Source organism: Myxine glutinosa, chromosome 10, assembly GCF_964187855.1.
Source record: "Myxine glutinosa chromosome 10, kmMyxGlut1.1, whole genome shotgun sequence".
In the NCBI taxonomy this organism is placed as follows: Eukaryota; Metazoa; Chordata; class Myxini; order Myxiniformes; family Myxinidae; genus Myxine; species Myxine glutinosa.
In genome coordinates this window covers 18,408,966-18,432,953 of record NC_136270.1, presented here as the reverse complement: position 1 = coordinate 18,432,953, position 23,988 = coordinate 18,408,966, and the positions used below count along the sequence as shown (strand labels likewise).

General features: G+C 44.0%; 1 protein-coding gene across 1 annotated transcript in view; it reads right to left on the bottom strand.

The window, feature by feature from the left end:
- LOC137433476 (uncharacterized) overlaps nt 1–23,988 on the bottom strand; it is a 45,208-nt gene that overhangs the window by 4,515 nt on the left and 16,705 nt on the right. Inside the window, exons 5-14 of the mRNA XM_078785171.1 lie at nt 23,200–23,352; nt 22,638–22,730; nt 16,948–17,109; nt 13,449–13,598; nt 13,147–13,263; nt 11,414–11,536; nt 9,285–9,426; nt 5,867–6,202; nt 5,484–5,602; nt 5,136–5,275 (exon numbers count right to left, since the gene is read on the bottom strand). Coding sequence (XP_078641297.1) covers nt 5,136–5,275; nt 5,484–5,602; nt 5,867–6,202; nt 9,285–9,426; nt 11,414–11,536; nt 13,147–13,263; nt 13,449–13,598; nt 16,948–17,109; nt 22,638–22,730; nt 23,200–23,352 — 1,535 coding nt within the window. The remainder of the gene's footprint in view (nt 1–5,135; nt 5,276–5,483; nt 5,603–5,866; nt 6,203–9,284; nt 9,427–11,413; nt 11,537–13,146; nt 13,264–13,448; nt 13,599–16,947; nt 17,110–22,637; nt 22,731–23,199; nt 23,353–23,988) is intronic.

Below are 23,988 nucleotides of genomic sequence, written 5' to 3'. Positions count from 1 at the left end.
TTGGCAGAGGATCAACAGTCGGGCATGTAGCTGAGACATTGAGCATCACCCCAGCGTCAGTGTACTCCATCATCACAGAAACATTAGGCACGAAAATGTTTAAATAAATATGGACACCGAGAATATCCCCTGCTGATCAGAAGAGAGCTCGACTTGACATGTCCAGAGAACTTGCAGAGCGGTTTCAAGCAAACCAAGACAACATCATAAGCAGAACTGTGCCATGAGTTCACCACTTTGATCCTGATATCAGACGGCAGGACATGCAGGAGGAGCGCACATATTCTCAAGCCCAACGAAAGTTCAATAAGAACGCATTAGTAGGAACGGTCATGGCCACTATTGCCTGGAAGAGTGAGGAGGTCATCATGACTGACTCCCTCCCAAAAGGCAAGACCATCATTGGGGAGTAGGTATGCATATGAACTGCGGCGGTTGCTCAAAACCATCAAAAACCAGCCCTGTGGAATATAGAGTTGAGGAATGATGCTTCTCCAGAACAATAGACACACACACACACACACACACACACACACACACACACACACACACACACACACACAGCCCCGGTTGCATTAACCACAGAAACCAACTGTGGCTTTCGACTCTTTCCCCATCCAACCTATACCGAGATTTGGCTGCAGAAGACTTCTACCTGTTTCTCAAGTTGAAAGAAGAGCTTAGTAGAAAAAGTTTTTCATGAGGCAGATGGATTGGTCACAGCAGATGAGGGGTTGCTGGACAAGCAGGACAAAGGCTTATACAAGACAGACAAAGGGGCATCGAGAAGGGAGGTCGGGGGAGTGGGGTGAAAGGAGGGGTCGCTGCCTCGGGGACCGGGATCCATTGAGGGGCCCGAGCTTCTCCTGTAATTTTTTTAAACAATACAGTGAAACCCCTCATCGGCTCATCCTCATTTCCTCATCGTTACATTTAAACCTAGAAGCTGATTTTGCTTTCTTGCCGGAAACAAAAACACCATTTACCGCTGTTATAATGGTTCAGTTTCAAACTTTACAGAAAATGGTTATTAACCAGAAATGTGCGTCACAAAGAGAATAGGCTTGTATCCTCTTTGTCCAAAAAAATTATTAATCATCTTCTCACGTATTTTTTGCCAATCATATGGAGAAATAGTGTTCAACAGTTGAGGGTGCGAATTGGCTAGATCGGTCCAAATGTCCCGCTATCTCCTTTATTTTCGATCATACGGCTAAATAAAAGTGACCATTTGGTTTTCTCAGTAAAATATGCAGGTAAATGCCACGGATAAATAATAATTTTGCCCTTGTGTGCATTATGTAATATACTGTTTCAGGACGTTTGTCTGGAGCATTCCATGATGCTTTGGACAATTGGACTATACTGTGTGTTCCGTACGAGGTGCACCAACTTCAACTTGTATAATAGTGTCGTGTCGCAGGCGATTGAGATCACCGGTGACAGATAACCGAAACGGTCCTTAATTCCGAGGCGAACAGCCAAAATTGGCGGTTGGTTTTGTCGCGCGTGAGATGGAAGGAAGTGAAGTGCTTACCTGAACAGAAGCACACGGGTTTAATCCGGAACCCACAATGAATAAACAAACACAACAAATGAGAAATGCCACACAATGAATTTAACGAAGTAAATCGAGGAATAAAAATGAAGGGTGAGGTAAATCTAATATTTCCTACTGTGAGACATCTCCACTCGTCACAAATACAAATACAACACAAAGGGAAAAGATAATGAAAATAAAATGATTTGTTTAGACGGCCGGCACTCAGCTTTGGCCTCAAGTAGGACTTTTAGGAGCTTGGTGATCGTTGAAGCTCGAAGCCCCAAAGAGGGGAAGCACGCAAGATGGCCGCGGAGTCGCGCTCCTCGGCACCACGAACGTGAGGTACTTTGTGGTCCCTCTGCCATCCGGGGAAGCACAACATGGACCCAGTCCACCATGACCTCAGCAGTGTCCGAAAAACCACTAAAAATCCTGCCGACTCGGCAAAAGCGATCCTCTCAGGCGCACACACAAAAGACAAGACGTAGCTCCTACACCCACGTCCATTTCTCTCCAAAAACCCACACCGAGAGAGTGAGCGAGACGCGCTCTTCTTCCGCACTCCTCACGAACCTTCTCTCCTGACGTCATACCGACCAATGGCCGAGCTCAATTGAATCACCCCACTGTCTTCTCGCCCAATCATGAACTTCGCGTAGAGGCCTACCGGCTTTGCTTAGCGTGAGTGTTAATTAAGGCGGGGCTTACTTGCCCAATCAGCCGATCAGCAATGTTTGGGGTTTGTCGTTGGTTGTGGTGGTTTAATGGTGGCTTTGCATGGCTGGCCTTGTGTAGTTGTAAAAATGTAGGGACAAAATCGCAGAGGGAAAATCACATACTGGGGAGAACTAACCTTAATCCCTATCTAGTTAACACAGCTTTACCCCTTGTGTGAAAACACAAACGATCTTAAGCTCCAGTTTCCCTACTTAAATACATTGAGATGTCTCCTATGCGTCCACGGTCCATGCTATAACTTTACAATCCTATCGTTACTATGGGATTCCACCATCTACCCCCACAAACATAACAATAGATTTGTAAATACTTTATTTATTTACTTTTCAACACTTGTACTATAGTACGAGCTAAAAAGGCTGCTACTGTGATTTTTCTTTATGAGCTCGTTACTACTCTAATTTAGGATCTTCATTAAAGAAAGTTCCTTCAAAAGTTATAAAAGAGAAAGGGTGAGGGCCCCAAGGTTGTTTGCCTCAGGGCCCGTGCTGGGTCTCAACGCACCTGGACAGACATATCTAAGATGCAGAGTGCCGGACTAAAGACATTTAACACAAGGGTGACTATGCTGGTAAACAATTCAAAACAAATGATGTTTTCCACGTCAGACTACAAACCTTCGGAACACGTCTGGTACTCTCTTCAGTGGTAAAATCAGGAATTTACCCCCGGTAAAAGTGTCGTTCCCATTTTTGGGAAAAGCAGACAACCTATTCCAAGTCGAAGTTGTGGAATATGTAGAAAAGACTGACTGTATTGAGGAGTTCCTGATAGCTCGATGGTCGTGAGATGGCACAGGGTGTGATACTCTGCCCTCACAAATATCACTACCATCAGACGTCTTCAGAAGCGGTTTTGTAAACATGGAGCACCTAGAAGTCGAAAGAGAGTTGACGACACTCAAGACTATCGACATGAGCTCATCCTCTAACAATAACACCCGCTCCAGTAGGAGTTCAGTCAGTCCTATAATATGGGACAAGTGCCTTTTTGTCAAGGAAAGCCTGACGATTAGTTGCACTGCATTCAAGTGATGAAAACAACAGAGTCCATTCTTAGCCTAGCGAAGCAGTTGGGACCTTGCTGTTGGGCCAGAGGGATGACTACAGGCATAATGAACTTTGTCTTGTGAGATAGCAGGAGCGAACAACTTCATCACTGCAGAAGACAAGTCTCACTTGTAGTGTTAGGAAGATTTATGAAATGTACAGTAGCAGTGCATCTGATGCAGAGGTGGGATGTGTATCGAGAGAAAACTTCCACACTTGAGTCTGGTAGTGGGCCCTCGTCATCATGTCAAGGATTTCTGGCAAAACGAATGTAACACTTCATCACCAACCAATGATTCACTACTACTTCACATGACGAGGGCCCACTACCAGACTCGAGTGTGGAAGTTGTCTCTTGATACACATCCTACATTGCAATCTCCAACCGATTGTGGGTGGCAACTGTTGGACGCTCTTCCCAAATCTGAAGACGAAGGAGCCTAAAGATGAAGGAGTCCGTCGCATGTCCTGAGCTAACAATCTGCAGATGCAAGGCCACTGGAAGTAGATGTTCCACAAGACAATGTATTTGCCGAAAAAGGGGCTTCTTCTGCACTGGAGCGTGAGCGTATTGTGGTGCAAGAACTCTCGAGAACACAATCTTGATGATGCAAACTGATCACAACTCGTATTTTATAACTTTGAGCAGATTTGACCCTACACATCACACTTTAATGAGTGCACTTCACCACTACTGAGAAGCCCCTACCGGAACTCGTCAAACTATTTGCGGAGATGCCAACAGGTCAAAAACTCATCTGAAGGGGTTGAACTTTTCTTTTCTTTTTGTATACAAGATCGAAGCTCGTGAAAGAGCTAACATTAATCACACAAAAAGTCAAACCGACACATAAAACACAAAATAAGGGGAGCCATAGACAAGATGGGGAGAGAGGGGGAAGGACACAAACACAACATTTGAGAGCAGGAACATCGAGAGAACTGTGGGAGGGAGAGGGCTTGGGGGGAGATGGGAGAGGTATAAAACATATGGACACTGCAAGGACTTCGAGGGAAGAAGTTGGAATTTCAAAAAAGTGTATCTGGGGTGAATTAGCGGGGGTAGAAAAGATCAAGGTTTTGGATGGGGGAAGATAAGAGATGGTGGTGAACAGCTGTTTTAAAGACCTGGAGGGAGGAGTGGGATTGAAGGGAGTGAGGGAGTTTGTTCCAGAGGCGGGAGAAAAGGGGAATGAAGGAGTGAAGGTGAGCAGAGAGCCTAGATTTTGGCAGTTTAACCATAAGAGGGTTGCTGGCAGATCTTGTGCGACCTGTAGGAATATTTGGGGGACAGAGCACAGAGAGAGCTGGGGGAGCAAGGCCGGAGAGGAGTCGGTAGAAGACAGAAAGACCACCAACCTGCCTGCGGTGAGTGAGTGAAAGACCCTCGGAGTTAGCTTCATCGGGGGAGATTCCAATGATTCTGAAAGCTTTGGTTTCAACAGCGTGAAGCCGAGCTAGGTGTGAGGCAGGAGCACCAGTCCAGAGGGGGGAACAGTATTAACTTTGATTTTAAAATGGCTGTCAGCTTTTACCCGATGATGTAAATGGGACTGTGAATTCCTTATTTGGCCCACTGTCCACTTTGTGTCTCCTAATGTCTTTTTAATTCATGTAAAAGTAAATTGACGTCTCCGAATGTCCTCCTGCATGTGAAGTGTACAAACTTTTCTATGAGGTTAAATCGCTGGAAGAAAAAGAGAGGAAGGGAAGGAAAGGCCATGATAGATAGCCTTGAAATAATATTATGAATCGAGCTGAGAGTGGCCAACTTCACATCATCTGATGACAGTAACAATTCATACCTCAAACAGTGCGATGGAGATAGGATGGCCAAGGAGAGAAGGTGAATGAAGCACAAGGCGACGAGAATGTCCCTCAAGATCGATGCTACTCAGGGAGTGCAGCTTCGAGTCAACCCAGTACAAGCGCAACTCGGTGGAGTCTGCAAGAGACCTACCCTCATTAGTTTGCATGCATGGATAAATTAGGATACAGGACTTCAGCATACGCTCTGTGAATGTTTTTCAATAAGGAATAAAAAACGTGCAGCAGATTTTTGTGACAAAACAAGTGTAACGTGTGGGAAAGCCATTAAGTTGGCAAATGCGGAGTTGTAGTGCTAATGAATGAGGGGGCTGCAGTATAATAACCTATGACTAGGCCATTCGGCCAAGCCACGCCATCCGAGACAATTTGCTCGCGCCCTTGACCGTCCATGCCGACTCGTTCAATCACAGCCCTCTTCCCCCAGTCTGACCAATAGACGTAGCTGAAAAAGGACATTGGGGTATAAAAATGTGGGAATGGAAAGTAGGTTGATAGAGCATTTATCAAAATCATGATTTCTTCAAAGTGCTCTCGATGCTTTCATTTTCTGGTATTTAGTATGACCTAAAATATGACATAATGCTGCTGAGGTTACGATGCTGTTGTAATTAATCATAACTCTGACAAGTACCAAGTGGTAATTAGCATTACCTTCCTATTCACAAAGGCATCGGCAATGACAGAGACCCAGTACAAAATGCCTCACCCTCGGTGAGGGAGCAAGGAGAGTGCACGAGGCTCCGATAGGTGACGAGTTACGAGGGGGTGTGGCCGAGTCCCGTCGGCACGTGAGGCACACAGCACACGTTCATGTCCATCGGTCCAGAAGAGGCGAGAGCCCAACCAGTCTACGGCCAGGCCCTCGGCGTTCACCCGAGCACCCGAGCAGACCGGGAGCACCCCGACCCCATCTCCACCTTCTTTGTGTTTCTTCGTTAACCTTGGCTCCACAACCTTCTCTCTTCTCCTATTCCATCTCGTGCCTCCTCCTTGGTCCCGAGCTCTTCCTCCAATTCTCTCCGATCCCTTGGTTCCCTCTTGCCTACCAAGGATTAACTCCCAGGTACTTTTGTTTGTTGCTTGTAAAAGCGGTGCTCTGGGCAATGAGGTGGAGAGGGGTAAATAAATAGACAAACAAAAATTACTATATAATCAAACACCTCATCAAGACCTTTATAAATTGTATAATAGTCACGTGATGGAGCTGAAACATCTCTGGCTCCTTCCTGAGAAAACGAGGTTCTTAATGTATTTGGCAGAGCTAAAACAAGATTCTGTATTCCAGAGAAAAGTTAATCCTCTTAATCTTCATGAAAGATAAGCTGGAAAACAAAATGCTTTTGTTCACAAAACGTACGTCCCAAGTATGCTTTGAAAAGAATGCTCTCCCACTCCTCCCTTCCCGTCTCACCCCTCCCCCAAGCCCTCTCCCTCCCACAGATCTCCCGATGTCCCTGCTCTCAAATGTTGTACTTGTGTGCTTCCCTCTCTCTCTCCATCTTGTCTCCTGCTCCCTTTATCTTATGTTTCTATGTGTCAGTTTGTCTTTGTCATTAATGTTAGCTCTTACACGAGCCTTGATCTTGTATACAAAACTAGAGCTTCCAGGGAAGCAGAACTCAACTGAACTGACTGGACAACTTTAAAGTAGGAAAGACTTTTGTCAATTTCTATACATACATTTCACTTCCGTAAATGTTGTGTTCACTTCTTTCTCAGTTTCAGCATCCTAAATTCTTGTGCTTTTCTTAAGAGCAGAAAAAAATATGCCGGCCTATGGCGGCCATTTTGTGACAGATCGGGTTGATATGCGATGGCAACCTACCTTGTGTGGTAAGAGTCTCACACACCAAGTTTGATCAAAATCCATAAATATTTGTGGATGTTAAAGTCTTAACGTCGTTTTTCGGAGCTGAAAACAATATGGCGGCCATTTTGTGACCGATCGGATTGGAATGCAATAGCAACCTATCTTGTGTGGTAAGGGTTAATCATTCTAAGTTTGATCAAAACTGTTAATATTTGTGGACGCTAGAGTGTTAACGTCGTTTTCATGACCAAAACAAAATGGTCGCCTACGTCCGCCATTTTTCAACGGATCGGGCTGAAATGTAATACCAACCTGGTCCTTGGGGTAAGGATGCTGCATGTCAAGTTTGATCCGAATCGGTTGATATTTGTGGACGCTGGACTGTTAACGTCGAAAGGTTAACGGACGACAGATGACGACGACGACGGACGCCGGAGGGTTCAGTATGTGATAAAAGGTGAAAATAAAAAGGTGAAAGTTTTTGGTAATAACTTGTGAATAAAGACGATTATTTGAGCCACGTAATTGTGGAGGTGAAACAAATCTTTTGAGTTGCCATGGTAATGACGTGAACCTCTATCAAATCGGTAGTGAGTAATGAGGTGTCGTTGACGGATGACGGACGACGGTTGATTTGTCACACACCGGTATACTGCGGCTTGAGCTAGATCAGACCAGTAAAGTAGGCCGCGGGCAGGCCAGGCTGCCAGACTGGCTGCGTTCCGTGAGCCAGAGAGAAGACGGGCGTACTCGGATCCCGCTCCAAGGCGTAGCCCCCTTACGTCTCGCCGGTTAGTGAACACCAGCCAGCCATCTTGATCTGTCACAAAATAAAAAGATGATATTAACCACCACCAGCTCACCGTTATCAATGTAGACTCCACAAAAAGTTAAATAACAACTTCTAAACAATGAAATAACCTCTAAATCCTGGATATTCACAAACAAATCATGTCTCAAACAGATTCTGCGTACATGACTGCACCGCAATTACCCACGTCACTACCCTCCATACACTGGTCAACCGTGTGCGTTAGGATTAGGAATGGCTAGGTGTTGTTAGTACCACCGATGAGTTAACTCACACCATCGGGATGGTTCAATGGTGAATAACTCAGATTGCCTTTGAACTCGATGGGGAATATACTGTGAAGTAAACAATTAAAAACAAATGATGTTTTCTATGTCAGGCAGAAACCTGAACACCTCTACTACTCTGTCATCTACTAATCATACTATATATAATTCAAGAAGTCTGTTTGTTTGTTTGTTTGACTTTCATGCATTCCTAAACTGCAGGATGGAATGAGTTGAAAACTGCCGATTGGACTTTGAGTGTGCACGGGTGGGTCTTAGGGTGTAAAAAAAGCCCATAACCCCCCGGCCCCCCAATCCCCTAGGATTCAAAGTTGGGAAGGACCCCAATTTTCTCTATGTCGATGTGTATCGTATAATCACCACCTGTTGGATGCCTGTATTACAACTCACAAATAAGTGTGGACGGACGGTTTCCTTTGTCATGACTTTATAATTCGTGCAATGCACTCCTGCCTTCGGGCACTAGCTCAATTTGGTTGAAGAACTGATCTTGTCATCATCCAGATGGGTGCTATGGCTGTGTCAAACAAGGTTGAGATCATTATGCCTGTACTCATCCCTCTGGCCCAACATCAAGGTCCCGACTTCATCTCTCTGGTTGACACCATCCACACCATGCACATGTTGTCAACGCTCCATTTCAGAACTGCAACATCAGTGTTCTACGCAATCTCTGCATTTAAGTGTACAAGCTTTTTACATCCCCGGGAGGTGTGCTTGTGGTCTCCGATTCCATCCACATTCTCATGATCAGCTAAAAGTGTCCTTGAACAAAGAATGACGCAACATCCCTACAGGAAAAGCTCGATTGTACGATTTGATTTTTCTATTGGGGTCGATGGTGGTCACACATGTTATAAGAGCCATTTCTGCTAATGTTCACCTGTCTGTGATCATTTGTAGATCATGTACACATGTCTGTGATCATTTATACACTGGGATTGTTTGCATATACTAATTTCTCCCAATCACATAAATTAACTTTGATCTTTACACTCCATAAACAAACATGATGTCAGTAGAAGCCAAAGTGCAGGACCAACTTCCACCAGAATATGAACATGTTTGGACATACAATACCATAAAATACATGCCTCAAAAACTTCACCTTTTTGAGGAGTCTTTAAATAAAACCCAACTCTAGGTTCATGATTAGAGCAAAAGGCTCCTCGAACTAATAACACATGAAGTCACCAAAGATCATCGACAATGTCACCGGACTGTCCAGATCTCACTCAGAGCTCGGCAGCGTCCGCGTGGACCCCTGCCGTAGCCAGGTAGACAGGAGCACTTGTAACTGCCCTTGGTGTTTGTGCAGATCTGTGAGCAGAGACCAGGTTTTGTGCATTCATTTATATCTGGGGGAAGAGAGGGAATAAAGGGTGACAATAAGAGGTGAAATGTCAGACAAAAAAAAACTATAAAGGAGGTGGAATTGAACATTCACGAGTAAAAGAGATAGTGCTGGAAAGGAAGGAATAAATGCGGAAAAAAAGAAATTGGGAAATGAGTGGGGGAAGTGAAAAAACGATGATATAACAGATGCAAAATGAGTTCATTTATATTAAAAGTTTCAAATTGTATTATCTTGACTCCGATACAGAGAAGCTTTGTTTATATTTTAATTGGATCAATGTGAACATTATTATTTAACAAAAGTAACATGTTCTTAGGTCTGATGTTCGACTGAAGATTTGAGAAGCAATTAGTCATTTATTTTGGGGAACCCGTGTCCCCGTGTTCAGGGCACAGGACTCTCCATTTAACCCATGTTGCGTGATAGACACGATCCATTTGACCCATGTCTCATGACGAGCACGCTCTGTTTAGCCCATGTTGCGTGATGGACACGATCCATTTGACCCATTTATCATGACGAGCACGCTCTGTTTAGCCCATGTTGCGTGATGGACACGATCCATTTGACCCATTTATCATGACGAGCACGCTCTGTTTAGCCCATGTTGCGTGATGGACACGATCCATTTGACCCATTTATCATGACGAGCACGCTCTGTTTAGCCCATGTTGCGTGATGGACACGATCCATTTGACCCATTTATCATGACGAGCACGCTCTGTTTAGCCCATGTCCCATGACAGGCACGCTCCATTTAGCCCATGTTCCATGACAGGTGCACTCCATTTAGCCTACTGTATGTCCCTTGACGGGCATGCTCCGTTTAACCCATGTCGCATGGCTGGCGCTCTGTTTAACCCATGTCGCATGGCGGGCATGCTTAGTTTAACCCATGTCACATGGCAGCACGCTCTGTTTAACCCATGTCGCATGGCGGGCACGCTCCGTTTAACCCATGTCACATGGCGGGCACGCTCCGTTTAACCCATGTCACATGGCACGCACGCTCCGTTTAACCCATGTCGCATGGCGGGCACGCTCCGTTTAACCCATGTCACATGGCGGGCACGCTCCGTTTAACCCATGTCACATGGCACGCACGCTCCGTTTAACCCATGTCACATGGCGGGCACGCTCTGTTTAACCAATGTCGCATGGCGGGCACGCTCCATTTAACACGGGTCGCATGACGGGCACGCTCCGTTTAACCCGGGTCACATGACGGGCATGCTCTGTTTAACCCGTGTCACATGACGGGCACGCTCCGTTTAACCCGGGTCGCATGTCGGACACGCTACGTTTAACACGGGTCGCATGACGGGCACGCTCCATTTAAACTGGGTCGCATGAAGGGCACGCTCCGTTTAACCCGGGTCACATGACGGGCACGCTCCGTTTAACCTGGGTCGCATGACGGGCATGCTCCTTTTAACCTGGGTCGCATGACGGGCATGCTCCTTTTAACCCGGGTCGCATGACGGGCACGTTGCTTTTAACCCGGGTCGCATGACGGGCACGTTGCTTTTAACTTGGGTCGCATGACGGGCATGCTCCATTTAACCCGGGTCGCATGATGGGCACGCTCCGTTTAACCTGGGTCGCATGACGGGCACGCTCCGTTTAACCTGGGCCGCATGACGGGCACGCTCCGTTTAACCTGGGTCGCATGACGGGCATGCTCCGTTTAACCTGGGTCGCATGACGGGCATGCTCCGTTTAACCTGGGTCGCATGACGGGCACGCTCCTTTTAACTCGGGTCGCATGACGGGCATGCTCATTTTAACTCGGGTCGCATGACGGGCACACTCCGTTTAACCTGGGTCGCATGACGGGCACGCTCCTTTTAACTCTGGTCGCATGACGGGCACGCTCCTTTTAACTCGGGTCGCATGACGGGCATGCTCATTTTAACCCAGGTCGCCAGACGGACACGCTACGTGTCACCTGGCAAACGAGCTGTGACATCTGGGGAACATGCTCTCACCCTCACAGCTCCTGTTGTCTGACATGAGGATGAATCCACGGTGACAACTGCACTGAAAACCAATTGGCCGATCCCAGCAGATCTGTGCACAATCACCATTGTTTTTCTCACATTCGTTCACCCCTGGTGGGAAATATAATATGTATAATTTACACAAGGTAATGAATGAACAGGTGAACAATACAAGATGAACAATACGAGAGTCATCACAAATATTCTCCACCGACATTGCAGACGTAGTTCACAAACATTATTCAAATCACATTATGCTACTTCATAACATGTATCATCTTCAATGTACCTCGTCCAGAGGTCAAACATCATTTTCAATCCCAGCACAGAAATCTTCCTTCTGAAACATCCTCGACACAGGGGACATGCCTGCGTTTACCTCTTCAGTGGAAGCAAAATATAATCCCCTCACTTCATTTCTCATTTTGCCTAATGGGTGCACGTCATGGGCACTTACAACCATTTAATGTATCTCCTGAAACAAATCGGGGAGAAACCTGATAATAAAGAGACTAGAGTGAAGTCGATGGAGCGCCATCGCAAACCCCCACGCTTCCCACATAAATCAAAGTTTAAAGTGGGCGAAATGTTCCACCAGGAATGACCAAATATCAAATTTTGAGTTCAAAAAAAATCTTCTGTTTTGACCCCTGTGACCCTTAGTCCCACCCCCTAAGGCATGAACCAGGAGTCAAATTCATAAAAATGTTACATATTTAATGCTTTCCCCAATGTTGATTGCAATATACAAAGTTTCATTAAAAAATGTACACGTAATTGCATTTTTTTCGTATTTGACATTTTGACCTCACCCCAGTGAGTCGGAGCTAAAAATGATACTGCTCGTTCTTGCATCTTCTTGCTATGTCGTGATTATAACTAACAAGTTTGGCGAATTTCTACACAATCGTTTCGGAGGAGATAGCATGATGGACAGACAGAGACAGACCTGATTACAATATCCCCCGTTTGTTTTTTGGGGGTTTTTTTTAATGCGTGGAGATCATAATGAGGCAGTATGTCATTTTGAGATCAAGACTTTTTAAATGAAAGTTATGTGAGTAATATATATAAAAAAATAACCACCTTTAGAGGCCATTTTTCCCCGCAAAGCGGGGGTTGGCCTTTTTCGGGAACCGTGGTTGTTGTTGTTTTTCGGTCCCCTTTTTGAAGCAATGTTTTACGGCCGGATGCCCTTCCTGCCGCCAACCCTTTTTGCCGCCTTTAACGACAAACAGGGAATTACCAGTGAACTGGTACTCAATTTGCCGACCTCGAAAGGATGACAGGCTGAGTCAACCCCCCTGGCGTTAATTCAGCGATCGACCGGGATTCGAACCCAGGATCCTAGGTATCCTAAGCTGGCACCCTAGCCGCTAGCCCAACACCAGGGTGATATAACCTTTTGATGACCCTCATAATGTTTATGAAATATTTATAGAGATTCTAGTGACAGCATTTGGCCATTAAAGTGTTTTCCTTTTTGAACTGTCACCAGACATAAATAACTAATCATACATCATCAAACCTCTTCTGTTGAGTGTGGGCAGAGACCTAATTGGAGGTGCACTGGTCAGGGTAGTACCCCTAAAATGTGAGCACCATCTATAAACTCACATGTTTATAACATTAAAGTTTACCTTCTTGGCTTGAGAAAACAAGTATTTAATTTTTTCTTTAAAGACTAACATTGAATTTCACTGATTGGTCCACCTTCTCACCGCAAAGATTTTTGGGTTCATCTGACCAATCAGAGCAGTCATTTGTACCATCACATAACCGCTCTTCTGGAACACAGCCACCACCCCCTCTACAACTAAACCGGCCAGGAGCACAACCTGGGAAGACAATGAGGACACAGCAAGACACAAGTATTAATCTGGAAATTTTAACCTGAGGACACGATGAAGACATTTTACAAGAAAGGAATTATATTGATGAATTATGAAATAGGTAATTAAGAATAGGTCAATCGTGATTAGGACGATGAGACCGGTGTACATGTTTGGTCATGCATGGTTACCAGTCTTGTTACATCTCGTTTCATCAGATCCATCTTGGCAATCCAACACTCCATCACACCTGCCCTGGACACGCGATTTTCCTTGGCCCGTGTCTCCCGCACATCGCCCATCCGCACAGTGCCAGGAATCACGTGGACACGATAAAGGGGCTGGTGAGAAAAATATATGAAAAATAACAAAATTGATTCATGGGAAAAGGTGATAGTCGAGCAAGAGATAATAAAATTACAAGTAAACCTAGACAGAGAAGGAAGCTATTTGGTTTATCATGCCCATACTGTAACTTGATCCGCCAATGTACTTATAACTTATGCATGCACTAACCCTGTTCTTATCATTAACTTAATCTAACTTAACATCCATGTCCATTTAAAACTGACAAAAAGGGAGTTTGGCAGGCACCAACCGTAACGGCCTACTCTTATCGAGAGATAATGCGTCTTACTGTCTAATGTGACGCATGGTGGTGGCAGGCAGCAGCATCATTCAATGGGGATGCTTTTCAGCGGCAGAGACTGGGAGACGTGTAAGGATCGAGGGAACAATGAATGGAGCCAAATACAGGCAAATCCTTGAGGAGAACCTGCTTCAGAGTCCAAAAGACCTTAGACTGCAAAGCTTTATGTTTCAACAGGACAATGACCCCAAGCATACAGCCAAAGCAACACTGGAATGGCATCAGATCAAGATTGTGAAAGTCCTTGAGTGGCCCAGTCAAAGACCAGACTTTAATCCCATTGAGAATCTGTGGAAAGACTTGAAGATTGCTCTTCACCAACATTACCCATACAACTTGACAGAGCTTGAGCAAATCTGCAAGGAAGAACGAGAGAACCTCCCCAAATCCAAATGTGCAAAGCTGACACAGACATACCTAAGAAGACTCCTCAAAGCTGTAATCGCTGCCAAAGGAGCTTCTACGAGGCATTCACTCAACAGGTTGAATACTTATGTAAATTAGATAGTTCTGTATTTCATTTTCAATAAATTTGTAAGAAATTCTAAAAACATGTTTTCACTTTGTTAATATGGGGGTATTTTGTGTAGATCGGTGACAAAAAATTAAATTTAATTCATTTTAAATGCAGGCAATAACATAAGAAAATGTGAAAAAGTCAAGGGGTGTGAATACGTTCTGGAGGCACTGTATATAAAAATACATTATTAAATATATATATTTAACCATTTTCATTGTTTGCTAGCAGACGGCAGCATGCAGAAAGTCAGTTATAAATAACTGTTTGAATATTTGAATAACGTGTTGATTTAGTGGCAAGCGGGGTGGACGTGCTGGGTGGTGGACATGCTATATTTAAGGTGAGGAGTGCATGATTTAATGTATCATCATATAAAGGAATATGTGATGGGAGTTGTAACTATGTGATAATACATTAAATGCTCTAGCGAGTAAAGTCTGAATAGTGACGTTGCATTGATGGGTTGACTGACTGCCTATCTGCAACTGAGGCCGTGGATCGACTGATGTAGGTAATCTATTGATATGCAGCTACTGATGTAGGTAGTCGATTGATGTGGATCCATGACTGAGGTTGTGGATCCACCATTTGGAGAGGTCCTTGGCTGAAAAGATCGAAACCTCCAGGAGGAACGGTGCCCAACTGATGATCCGTGCAGTCTGAAAACCAGCCAATTGCCTAGCCCTACAGGTTACCAGGTAAGGGAACTATGTTTTGAGATTTGCAATTTTAAAAAAGTTGAATATAGGATTTTGTGAAATTAACATCATTCACAGCAATCCTTTAAATTATATTTATAGTTTAGGAACAGCCGATACGGTACAATTAATTGTGAGTGTGTGTGTGTGTGTGTGTGTGTGTGTGTGTGTGTGTGTGTGTGTGTGTGTGTGTGTGTGTGTGTGTGTGTGTGTGTGTGTGTGTGTGTGTGTGTGTTGTTATCTCCATATGCGGGTTTCAGAAGGTGGAACGTAGTCATCCCAGGTCTTCAAGTATCCACCTCCATTTCAGTAAGGGATCACATGATTCATGGACCAGTTTGTGAATTTTTCTTATTCTCAAATTTTGGTCCGAGGTCTCTTTTGAGGATCATCACAGAGCCTTAGACAGCTTCAAATTGCAGTTTGTCGTAATGTTCCAGGGATGATTTCTACAAAACTCTGCAAGGTTCTTTTTTCCAATAATCACTAGTTCAATTCCGATGTTCTTCAGCTTCCAAAATATTTTCACTTCATTTTTGAGGCCTTGGTATTTGGGCATTTTCTTGAGTTCTGCGTTGTTTAGGCCAAAATCGCTGACACCTCAATTAGCAATGTCTTCTTCTTTTTTTTTTTTGTACTACAGTTTTATATCCGGTCGCAATGCTTTTTTTCTATGTTGTTTTGTTTACCCGGGGATCATTAGATCGTACGTGAGCATGACTTCCTTGTTTTCAGTGATGGCTTTTGGTTCACGTTTCGATGAGGTTTCTGGAACTGGGATATTTAAATTTCTGCAGACATGCCAGTGGATTACATACTCTACATACATTGTTGGGCCTGTGGGTGTACAGCTGCTCTGACATGAGTTCCTGATAGGAGGTGGCTCATACTTTCTGTTTCTACTTTGCAGAACCTATACTTGTCCGATTGATTCAGTCCCACCATTTTTTTAAAGCCATTGGTGTGGTGTCCTTGGTCATTCTCCATCCCAGTTGAGCTGACCTCTTCTTAGCCATTCCAAAAAGCCTTCTTTGTCTACTCTCAATCTGTCCAACTCTTTTTATACCTTCCTGCTGTTAGTGTGTGTGTGTGGGTGTGATAAACTGTGTGTGTGTGTGTGTGTGTGTGTATATGTGTGTGTGTGTGATAAACTGTGTGTGTGTGTGTGTGTGTGTATGTGTGTGTGTGTGTGATAAACTGTGTGTGTGTGTGTGTGTGTGTGTGTGTGTGTGTGTGTGTGTGTGTGTGTCACAGTGGATCTTTTGGTATACTGTATCTGTTACTGTTGGTTGTTATCTCCATATGCGGGTTTCAGAAAGTGGAATGGAGCCCTCCCAGGTCTCGAACTATCCACCCTCGTGGGTGGGTGTGTGTGTGTGTGTGTGTGTGTGTTCCTGTGTCATACTCTATCCAAAAAGGATTATGAATGTGCAACTCTCGCAAAGGACATTCAACATCAGCATGAGGACATATATGAGTGACCCAACATTTCAGCCACAGAACCACTTGGAATTACTCACCATAATATTCCTTATAATATTCCAGAGAGAATGAGATGATGTGCCAAGGAATGTATAATTTTTCTTAATCATTCAGTCTTCGTATATTGCCGACGCTATCCATAGCTGTGATTAAACCCGATTTGTGTAAAGAAAAAGCTTCAGGAAACAGAATCCATGATTCCATACACAAGGGTCCATCAACATGATTATCACCACAACTATAGTTACTTGACTGTACAGTAGATATACTCCTGTGGGTCCTGTAATGTTAGATACTAACATAAAACTTGATTATGAACATCTCCAAATGAATATCCTCACCTGTCATAGTTGAGTGACATCCAACGCCAAATCCAGAACATTTCTTTTCATTCATCAAGGTATGTTCATTCTCTCGTCTTTCATCTTCATTCTCTCCCTTCTCAAGCATTCTGTCTGTGTCCTCCGTCAACTTCTCATCCTGCTTTAACTTTGATTCAAGCTCTATGACAAATAAGAATAAACAAGAAAAAGTAAATGTACAACCTTTGTGTTATCAACCTTACATATATAGAAATATCAATCAAAATACGTTACAACTTTAGTTTTGCAAATTTGCTTACAAAAATTGATTGTTGACATTTATTGTTGATATTTACACAAAAATAATTTACTATTATGAAATTAATTATAAAATAAATCATAATAAATTAAAATAAATGTTGACATTTATTACTCCCCTATTAACAATATGATTTAATTGAACAAACAAGCATTTTAAGGCCATTTCCCCTGCTAGAGCGGGGGTTAGCCTTGCGGTCCCCATGACAATCTTCTCAATTTTGCCCTATTTTCTGCATCTCTCCTTGTTAACCCCCTTGCCCGCATTTCTTCTTTCACCATCATTAGCCAAGTCTTTCTCGGTCTTCCCTGTCCTCTACTTCCTTCTACATTCATTTCCATCACTCTTCTCAACCAGTCACTTTCATCCTTCCTCAACACATGACCAAACCATCTCAACCTGTTCCTCTTCACAGCATCAATCACAGGCTCTATTCCCATCAACTTTCGCAATTCATCATTTGTCTTCCTCTCTCTCAACGATACTCCGCACATCCACCGAACCATTCGCATTTCCACCCTTTCCAGCCTTCGTTGCTGCTCTACGTTCATTACCCATGTCTCGCTCCCATAAATCATAACACTTCTCACACATGCAGCATACACCTTTCCCTTCAGCTTCAGCGACACTCTCCTCCTCATCAGCACGCTACTCAGTTCCCGAAACTTCTTCCATGCACATCTCACTCGAGCAACCGTTGCCGAGTCTGATCCACCTTCTCCATTCAGCATGTCTCCGAGGTAGCAAAATGTTTTCACACCTTCCAGCTTCATGCCATCTCCAAGATCCAACTCAACATTTCCTCCATCTGCAGCTCCCTCTGTGCACACCTTACATTTGAATGTAGCTGCCACACTGGTAAATGACCCTCTCAGACCACTACATTTTTGATGAACCCACTCAGCGCACATTGTACATTGAATGGAGTTCACTCCGGCACCCTTCCTGCACACAGCACATGGCCACTTCCCAGTTCTTTCCACCTCACCACATGCTTTACCACTTGCCATCACCTTCGTCTTTCCGATATTCACCTTCAGACCTTTTGTCTCCTTACATCTGTGCGCGCTCTTTTGTACATTGCCATCACTACTCTGATCAACCATTCCTCCACTCCTAACTTCCTCAATGCCCATGTCAATACTTTGCGTGGAACCCTATCGAATGCTTTCTCCAGATCAACAAACCCAAAAAACAACTTCTTCCTCTTCTCCATGTACTTCTCCTGCAACTGCCTCACAATGAAAAGCACGTCTGTCGTTCCTCTTCCTGGCATAAATCCAAACTGCATTTCGTCGATCTTCACTTTCTTCCTTATCCTCCAATCCAACACCCTTTCCAATATCTTCATTCCATGCTCCAATAACTTTATCGCTCGGTACGAGCCACACTCCAGAGGGTCACCTTTCCCCTTGTATAGAGGGACGAGGATACTCAGTTCCCAATCCACTGGAATGCGGCCTTCTTTCACCACCAGATTACAGATCTCTGTCATTCTCTTCACACCCCAACTTCCTGCTGCCTTCAACATATCTCCCACAACTCCCGTCGGCCCTCCCGCTTTTCCACTCTTCATTGCTTTTATCACTTCCTCAACTTCCTTCTCAGTTATCTTCTCTGCCAGTCCTAAAACTGGGTTTCTCTCTATGTTGCCATCCCATTCATTCTCTGTATTCAACAGCATTTCCATATATCTTTTCCATCTTCCTTTAATTCCATCTGGGTCAACAACGATTTGTCCCACTTCATCCTTCAAGCAACTCACCCCCATTACATCACACCTCTCTTTCGCTATGTGCTTTGCAATCCTGAATACTGCTTTCTGACCCTCTTCCGAATCCAAGCGTTCTCCGAACATTTTCCGACATGCCTCCTGCGCCTTTGCTACCTTTTTCTTTGCAGCCTTCCTGGCTGCCTTATAACTTTCATGCTCTGCTGTTTCTGCTCCCGTACCCTTCGCCTTCTGCCACTCCTTGAACTCTTCCTCTTCTCGTCAATCCTCTTTCCAACTTCATCATCCCACCACCATGTTTCCGAGTGCCTCGGTGGTCCTTTTGTCCATCCACATACCTCACCAACGGCTCCCAACGGACTAGCTTTCATTGACATCCAACCACTTTCAAGCTCAACCACATCATCCTCTACCCTACTCAGCCTCTCTTTTAATGCCTCCCTTACTGTCACCTCTTTCAACCTCCACACCTTCATTCTCAGTTGGTACTTCACCCGCCGAGCTCTCCTCGCACCTTTCACCCTTATGTCGCAGACAACCAAGTGGTGCTGTGAAACAGCCTCCTCCCCCGGGATCACCTTTGTGTCCCGGAGGTGCCCCCTATCTCGCCCACGCACCATCAGGTAGTCAACGGTTGTCGTCGACCCACCTGACATATATGTAACAAGCTTATTATCCTCTTTCTGGAACTGAGTATTACAAATCAACAAATCAGCTCCATCAGCAAACTCCAAAATCCTTTCACCTTCTCCATTTCTCACACCATATCCACAACCCCCATGAACTCCCTCAAAACCATCCATACTCCTTCACACATGTCCATTCAGGTCTCCTCCCACCACAACAACTTCCTCATCTTTCACGTTTTCCATCAGCTTCTCTATCGCACACCAGAACTTGTCCTTCTCTTCATCGCTTCGACCAACCTGCGGAGCATATCCCGAGATGACGTTCACCAAGAGATTTCCAATCATCATTTTCACCATCATCAACCTATCACTCACTCTAGTCACACTCACCACACAGTCTACAAACTCCTCATAAAACAGGACACCAACACCATTCACGCCCCCTGGGCACCCTTGCCACACAAACTTGTATTTCTGTCCCTGCCTACCCTTCACCATTCTCACACCACTTCCCTTCCATCTCATCTCCTGCACACAACATATGTCCACTCTTCGTCTGACCAATACTTCCACCACTTCTCCTGATCTCCCTGTCATTGTCCCTACATTCCATGTCCCAAACCTCAGAAACCGATCTCCACTTCGGGCTGCACCCTGCCCATATGTAGTTGTAATTGTCATGGTTCTCTTTTTGAGGCAATGTTTTTATGGCCGGATGCCCTTCCTGACGCCAACCCTCTTAGTCGTCTCTTACGACAAGCAGGGATACGGTGTACCTATTCTGACCAGGGTACACACTGGGAAACGTTTAAGACATGGAAATTCTGGGGGGGGGGGGGGGCAGCGTCAGCATCACGGCTGCGGTTTAAACATATTCCAACAATATCCAAACGAGATACAGGGGGCGGGGCACAAGTCGAGACGAGGAGGAGAGCGAACAAGCACGTGTCCGGGAGGAGAGAAAGAATCAATATATAATTATTTGTCTATCCATTTGTCCTGTTTTTAAAAACGCCGGACAAAGGGTAAAATGCCCGCGAGAGGCAGGGGGGAGAAAAGAAAATCAAAGAAACAAGCAAATACTGTGAAGGAAAGAACTTACACTCACAAAACACCGACGGGGGGAAGGGAGCCCGGAAAGACCAGGCCGCGCACAACGCGCGAATAAAAAACGACCAATCACACACAAATCCGCAACAACCACAAAACCAAAACTAAACAGAAACACACAACAACAAACACACAACAAAACAACCAGCGGAAACCCGACAAAGACACGATATGAATGAGATGTGGGATAAAACAAGGTGGTGAATGAGAATGTGGGATAAAACAAGGTGGTGAATGAGAATGTGAATGAGAATATGGGATAAAACAAGGTGGTGAATGAGAATATGGGATAAAATAAGGTGGTGAATGAGAATATGGGATAAAACAAGGTGGTGAATGAGAATATGGGATAAAACAAGGTGGTGAATGAGAATATGGGATAAAATAAGGTGGTGAATGAGAATATGGGATAAAACAAGGTGGTGAATGAGAATATGGGATAAAATAAGGTGGTGAATGAGAATATGGGATAAAATAAGGTGGTGAATGAGAATATGGGATAAAATAAGGTGGTGAATGAGAATATGGGATAAAATAAGGTGGTGAATGAGAATGTGGGATAAAATAAGGTGGTGAATGAGAATATGGGATAAAATAAGGTGGTGAATGAGAATGTGGGATAAAACAAGGTGGTGAATGAGAATATGGGATAAAATATGGTGGTGAATGAGAATATGGGATAAAATGAAGTGGTGAATGAGAATATGGGATAAAATAAGGTGGTGAATGAGAATGTGGGATAAAATAAGGTGGTGAATGAGAATGTGGGATAAAATAAGGTGGTGAATGAGAATATGGGATAAAATAAGGTGGTGAATGAGAATGTGGGATAAAACAAGGTGGTGAATGAGAATATGGGATAAAATATGGTGGTGAATGAGAATATGGGATAAAATGAAGTGGTGAATGAGAATATGGGATAAAATAAGGTGGTGAATGAGAATATGGGATAAAACAAGGTGGTGAATGAGAATATGGGAATATGGGATAAAATGAAGTGGTGAATGAGAATATGGGATAAAACAAGGTGGTGAATGAGAATATGGGATAAAACAAGGTGGTGAATGAGAATATGGGATAAAATAAGGTGGTGAATGAGAATATGGGATAAAATAAGGTGGTGAATGAGAATATGGGATAAAATAAGGTGGTGAATGAGAATATGGGATAAAATAAGGTGGTGAATGAGAATGTGGGATAAAATAAGGTGGTGAATGAGAATATGGGATAAAATAAGGTGGTGAATGAGAATGTGGGATAAAACAAGGTGGTGAATGAGAATATGGGATAAAATATGGTGGTGAATGAGAATATGGGATAAAATGAAGTGGTGAATGAGAATATGGGATAAAACAAGGTGGTGAATGAGAATATGGGATAAAACAAGGTGGTGAATGAGAATATGGGAATATGGGATAAAATGAAGTGGTGAATGAGAATATGGGATAAAACAAGGTGGTGAATGAGAATATGGGATAAAATAAGGTGGTGAATGAGAATATGGGATAAAATAAAGTGGTGAATGAGAATATGGGATAAAATAAAGTGGTGAATGAGAATATGGGATAAAATAAAGTGGTGAATGAGAATATGGGATAAAATAAAGTGGTGAATGAGAATATGGGATAAAATAAAGTGGTGAATGAGAATATGGGATAAAATAAAGTGGTGAATGAGAATATGGGACAAGGGAAGGTGTGGAATGTGTATGTGGGATAAATAAGGTGGTGTATGAGAATATGGGACAAGGGAAGGTGATTGTAGTGCTGTGAGCAGGGCCGAGTGAGGCCGCTGTGGGCGGGGCCGAGTGAGGCCTGTGTTGCCGTTGCCTGGAATAAAGATGGTGCTTGATGCTCTCTGTGTGTCCGCATCTTTATAACAAGACATTACAGTGATGAATGAGAATGTGGGATAAAGGAAGGGGGTGAATGCTGAGAACCTGGAGGATGCGATGTATTGGTGTTTAAACCCCGGGAATTGTAGGCCTTGTTAGTCTTGAACCTGAAAAGTCTGGGTGTTGAAATGTTGGGATCTAGAAAGAAAGGAAAAGTTAATTAAAACAATCGTTTCCAAATTTTCCATTCCAATCGAACACCCTCTAAAGAGCATCCAAGCTGGTATCATCGAGACATGGGAGAATAAAAAAAATCCTTTATTCTCCACTCTATAAACACTCATTTTAAAAGACAAAAATCCATTATTATTGGGGAAAGTCTGGCATGGCTGGTTATGGAATAGCTGAGAAGATGAGATTAGGAAAATGTGCTTCTGATATTTGTGGATGGGATATTCAAGTCATTCTTCTTGTTTATACTGAAAGTAAAGAACTGCAAGAAAAGCAAATAATGAGATGAATGTTGTGGGTAAAAATAGGAAAATGAACACATGAAGATAAAACAACAGCTCGACCATTATAAAGTGCTAAAGGTTTAAGGAGCTATAGGTTTGAGATGATAGGCCATGGTAACAAAGAAATTAAATAAATGAACATCATCACTTACTGTTGGGGGTGCTATGTGGGGTATCCTGGCAGCCCTGTTCATCCGTCCAGTCTCCACAGTCATCATCTCCATCACAACGCCATACAGCAGGTATGCAGTGTCCATTTTCACATGCCACGTAATCCGAGGGACAACTTGAAGTAACTTTAGAGTCTGGAATAAGAGGGAGGAAATATACTATGAACCACCTTTGGAGGCCATTTCTTCCCCCGCAGAGCAGGGGTTGGCCTTTTTCGGGCACTGTGGTCCCCTTTTTGAAGCAATGTTTTATGGCCGGATGCCCTTCTTGCCACCAACCCTGTTAGTCGCCTTTTGCAACACACAGGGAATTACCAGTGAATTGGTACTCAATTTGCCGACCTCAGAAGGATGACAGGTTGAGTCAACCCCCCTGGTGTTAATTCAGTGATCGACGGGGATTCAAACCCAGGATCCTAGGATCCCAAGCCGGCACCCTAACCGCTAAGCCAACACCAGCCAACACCAGGCGGAAATATACTATGGGAAGTGAAAATAATTCTTCTTTGAACAATCATTGTGTTTCCAACTTCAGGGTATATAGACAGATACTGTGCATGAGAGCACCACCTTCAGTACCTCCAATAGGTGTTATGAGGCTGTAAAGATCCATTATGCTCAACCAAGCCAGATATGTGAATATTAGTCGCTGTGCCTATTGTCAGGTATTAACTATTGGCAGGTGTGAACGTGGACACAAAGAAAGCTTCGGCCATTTCCACAACACTCCTTACAACTCACAAAATGCCATTTGTCATGAAGATCATCGTC